This window comes from Chaetura pelagica, unplaced genomic scaffold (assembly GCF_000747805.2).
Source record: "Chaetura pelagica isolate M959 unplaced genomic scaffold, ChaPel_1.0 scaffold53, whole genome shotgun sequence".
Lineage (NCBI taxonomy): Eukaryota > Metazoa > Chordata > Aves > Apodiformes > Apodidae > Chaetura > Chaetura pelagica.
Window position 1 is genome coordinate 4,327,630 of NW_009952880.1, and position 4,052 is coordinate 4,331,681.

At 37.4% G+C, this 4,052-nt stretch overlaps 1 protein-coding gene across 1 annotated transcript in view; it reads left to right on the forward strand.

Moving 5' to 3' along the window:
- COL14A1 (collagen, type XIV, alpha 1) overlaps positions 1–4,052 on the forward strand; it is a 121,528-nt gene that overhangs the window by 52,573 nt on the left and 64,903 nt on the right. The window contains exons 15-16 of the mRNA XM_009995374.1: positions 2,362–2,494; positions 3,613–3,684. Coding sequence (XP_009993676.1) covers positions 2,362–2,494; positions 3,613–3,684 — 205 coding nt within the window. The remainder of the gene's footprint in view (positions 1–2,361; positions 2,495–3,612; positions 3,685–4,052) is intronic.

Sequence of the window (4,052 nt, forward strand, 5' to 3'; positions counted from 1 at the left end):
TTCCCTTTCTATTTACTCATTCTTTTGGTTTCTTTTGTGCTCTTCAGTCTTTAATGACACTCTCAAACATCTTGCTGTCTTGGCATCAACACTGTTGATGAGAGGCCACATCTGCAAACTGTTTATCTGGGTACAGAACTCAGTGGAGAAGATGACATTTGCCACCTGGCCCAAGGTTTCAGGCATAATTTTGTCATCTGTTAGGACTGAAAGGAGTTGTTGCAGTTCAGGTTATATGGCATTTTTTCTGTAAATTTAGCTTTCCCTGATTCTTTCCTCCCTTTCACCTACCAAGAGGTAGTCATGCAAGAAAGAAAGAAATTGTGGTAGTGAGCAGTGAAAAGAAGAAGTTGGCAGATAAGTGAGTGGACACGGGTTATCCTCTAGCATTTTTTTTCTTGGAGTAGATTAACTGATTTGTATCTGTTTAAGTTCCAGTGTGTAGCTGTCAATGAATCCCTTTGAGCTATGTACATTTTTAAGTGAGATTTACGATATCTGTGTTCTTTGAGTGTAAGAAGAAATGATCAAGAAATATTTTAACTTCTCAGGTTCCACTTGTTCGTTGTAGTCACTAAGAACTGCCCTAATATTTTAGTTTGTTGAAATATTAAAAATACACAAGCTGCTTTCTTGTTCTCCTTGCATGACCTCTCTAATGGGCTCTGGCCTAGGATAGCACAATACCTCCAGGCTATTGCCTCTTTCAGCTGCTTTTCCCAGCTAAGTGATCAGTCATGCAGAGAAAGGACATGCACTCGCTCAGTCTTTCTCCCAAGACCCAACTTGCCAATTAGCTGAGTGGGGTTAGGTGGTGGTGGGGAGAATTACACACCTCTTGGCTTACTTCACCCACAATGCTGATGGGTGAGGAGCATTTAGTGGGCTGTTTGTGCTAAAGAGCCAGAATAAATTTGAGTGACCTTTTATTTCTAGGTTACAGTAGAGAATGCATGCTGTTACCCTTGAACATTTGTTGCTATTCTTGCTTCTGTTGTTTGTCCTCTCCACTTGAAAGTTCTGCACTTTGTGTTCTTTTTTTGTGATCTTCTCTTTGGGATAAATTAATAGGGAGTGGAGGATGATGGAAATTATGCTTCAGAAAGTGTACCAAAGCTATGTGACAGATAGTAACTATGTATAGTTATGAGGAACTGGAAAGGAAGGTATTTGTTTTACCAACTTAGTATATAGCTAGATTCAATCAAGCTTGTTTCTGAAATTTTTCCAAGAAAATCTGTGCCAGGAAGTGTGTGCAGCATGGGGTGCCTCATTCATTATTTGATAGTTGTAGAAGACATTTCTGCTTTTATTTTCTGAATCTGAGTTCAGATTGTTTCATGGGTCCCTTTACCCTAGGACCAACTGAGGAGATCTCCTGTGGTAATTAAAATAATAAAGTGTCATTCACTGTTTCTGTTAACTGCTGTAGCAGGTTTTATGCAGCATTTTATGTTCGATTTCCACTATAAATGCTACTTTAATTCTGTGAATACAGTGGCCACCTTTAAAAGCTTGCCAATGTTATCCTAGAGAAAAGTTGTGTTATTGTAGTATCTGCACAACCTAAAAACTGTTCCCCAAGCTGGTCAGCCCATTTCACCAGAATTGCTGTTTAGGCTCTTTACATTCTGTTTTACAGCCCCTTTAGCTCCAACTCTTACCGATTTGTTTATCCCTTCTGATTATTAAATAAATAAACAAACCACACAAAAATCTCAAGTGAAACTTCTGCTTATAGTTAACATTGTACATGTGAACCTACATAGAAATAAGGAAAATTACTATTTAAAACATCACACCATACAGCAAACTCCTCATCAGCACATCTTCCCCAGTCCTCAAGTCTGCAGCAGATGTTCCTTCCAGTTGCACTCAGATGTGTGGAACCATAAATGAGATTATAATTCTGGGATAGATACAGCATTTTGTAAGGCTGTGGAGATGCTGAATACATTTATCTTAACGATGATTGAATGGTAGAATTATGAATGGAAATTAATCTACCCTATTGTGTTACTTCCATTGATGAATGTTTTGAAATTTTAGTGATTTTCAAAGGGAATGTACATGGTCATCTTTAGCAATTAATTAGTTGTGGGTGAAAGTATAAGACTACACATTAAGATAACCAAGCCAGCCACAAAATAATTAATACATTTAAGTATTCTTAACAGTGCTTTTTTTCAGATGTTGTCTGTGATACTTTTTATTTCAATTTAGATAATAAATTATTTAGGCATATCTGCACATAGATTTAATTTATTTTAAAGAATAATCCATTTTCCTTTCATTTAAATCAATTTATACAAATTAATCAAATGCAGAACTGATTTTCTTTAATATTGTTCTGTTTCTCAGGTTGTCATTAATGGAGACACAGACAGTCATGTTATTGAGGGTTTATTGCCCAACACGGAATATGAAGTTTCTTTGCTGGCAGTTTTTGATGATGATAGTGAAAGTGAAGTTGTTGCTGTTCTTGGAGCTACATGTGAGACAAACTCTTGATTTTTAAAGATGTTGAAGTGATTTAAATGTAATGCATATGTCTTATGTTTAAAATATAGTCCATCTTTGGATAGCTCTAATATTGAAGAATGTGGTGGTTTAGCACCAGGGCTTTACTGACTGTAGTTTTTGCTTTTCTTATTCAATGTTTTTGTAGTAGATGGCAATTAATCAAAATGATGGTTTGGCTCCCTGTCTGAGCTGTGGCATTAATGACCTTTGGAACTGGGATGATAATCTTCCATCCTACATTTCAGTATTTAGTCTTTGACCAGGATTTCTTATGAGAAGATACATTCATTTTGGGGGGGAATAAATTTTTTAAAGTAAATAATCTGCAAGAATTTGATGGTTTTGGCATTTACAGTATACCCTTTTCTTTCTTATTTATGCAATTTATACTCACTAGAGATAAACTGACTGTTGGCTGAAATAATGGTCCAAAAAGCTTACCCAGGCATCCTGTGACATTAAGATGAAAGTAAAAAAGATAAAAACTTGAAAGTAATGTATAGTCTATTTTATACTTAGTAATAAAACATGCATTTCAGTTAGGTGGATAGTGACTTGGTTAAGTAAACAACTATATTTTTCATGTGTAAATTCAAAAATTTATTTAATTCTTAGTAATTTAATTGCAGGCTCAATCTTGAACCATTTGTTATGACAAGAAGCCCTTGCCCCATCCAAATGATGCTGGTATTGCTCAGTGTTGCTTATTGTACTTTCTGCTTTTGACTTGGACAGGAGTGAAGCATCTTTCAATAGCCAGTAATTCAATCTGACAACCCTAACAAATGGTCAGAGTGGAAGGCATTCTGCATAGCTCAGCCAGAAATGTGGGAAACTACATGCATTCTTATTTAATTGTACAGTTTATAACTATGTCTTATCTGTAGATCTGAGTGCTAATCCTGCAAATATATGTGCCTGAAGTAAATGAAATGAATAGTTGCCTTGTAGTCTCTGAAATGCCTTGAAGTGTGTGGGATACCAGTAGGTGTGAGCACATAGTTTCTTTGTCATAGTTAGAAATACAGGATAAATAGTGTGACTTCCATGTCTTGTTGGTTTATTAGTGAGCTGAGTATTGTTTTTCAGTTGGAAGGACTACCACAATACCTACCACGGTGACTACTACCAGTACCACAACTTCTAAGGCCACCACAGCAGGTAAATGAATAATAGCAACAGTGTAAAAGCGATTTATATGCAGAGGGCTGAGGATCCCCACAGGCATGCTCAGATCTAGGGGCAGGCAGCTGTGATAGTACAGACAGTTCCTGATGGGCCATGTGGTCAGCACACTTACCATGGCAGATCTTGTGGTGGTGTAGACCCCAGTCAAGGGACATCACTGGTTAAAGCTGCCCACCATCGTGCTCCTGCACTGGTCTTCTGCACGTGGGCAGCTTCCTGCACCTACCGTGTGTGGAGGAGGAGCCGACCTGTAACACAGTGCGGGGACTCTGAGTAGTACCAGTGATATTATATAGGGATACAGAGTCTAATTTGGAAAATTAGCTCTCTCTTCTCTTTCC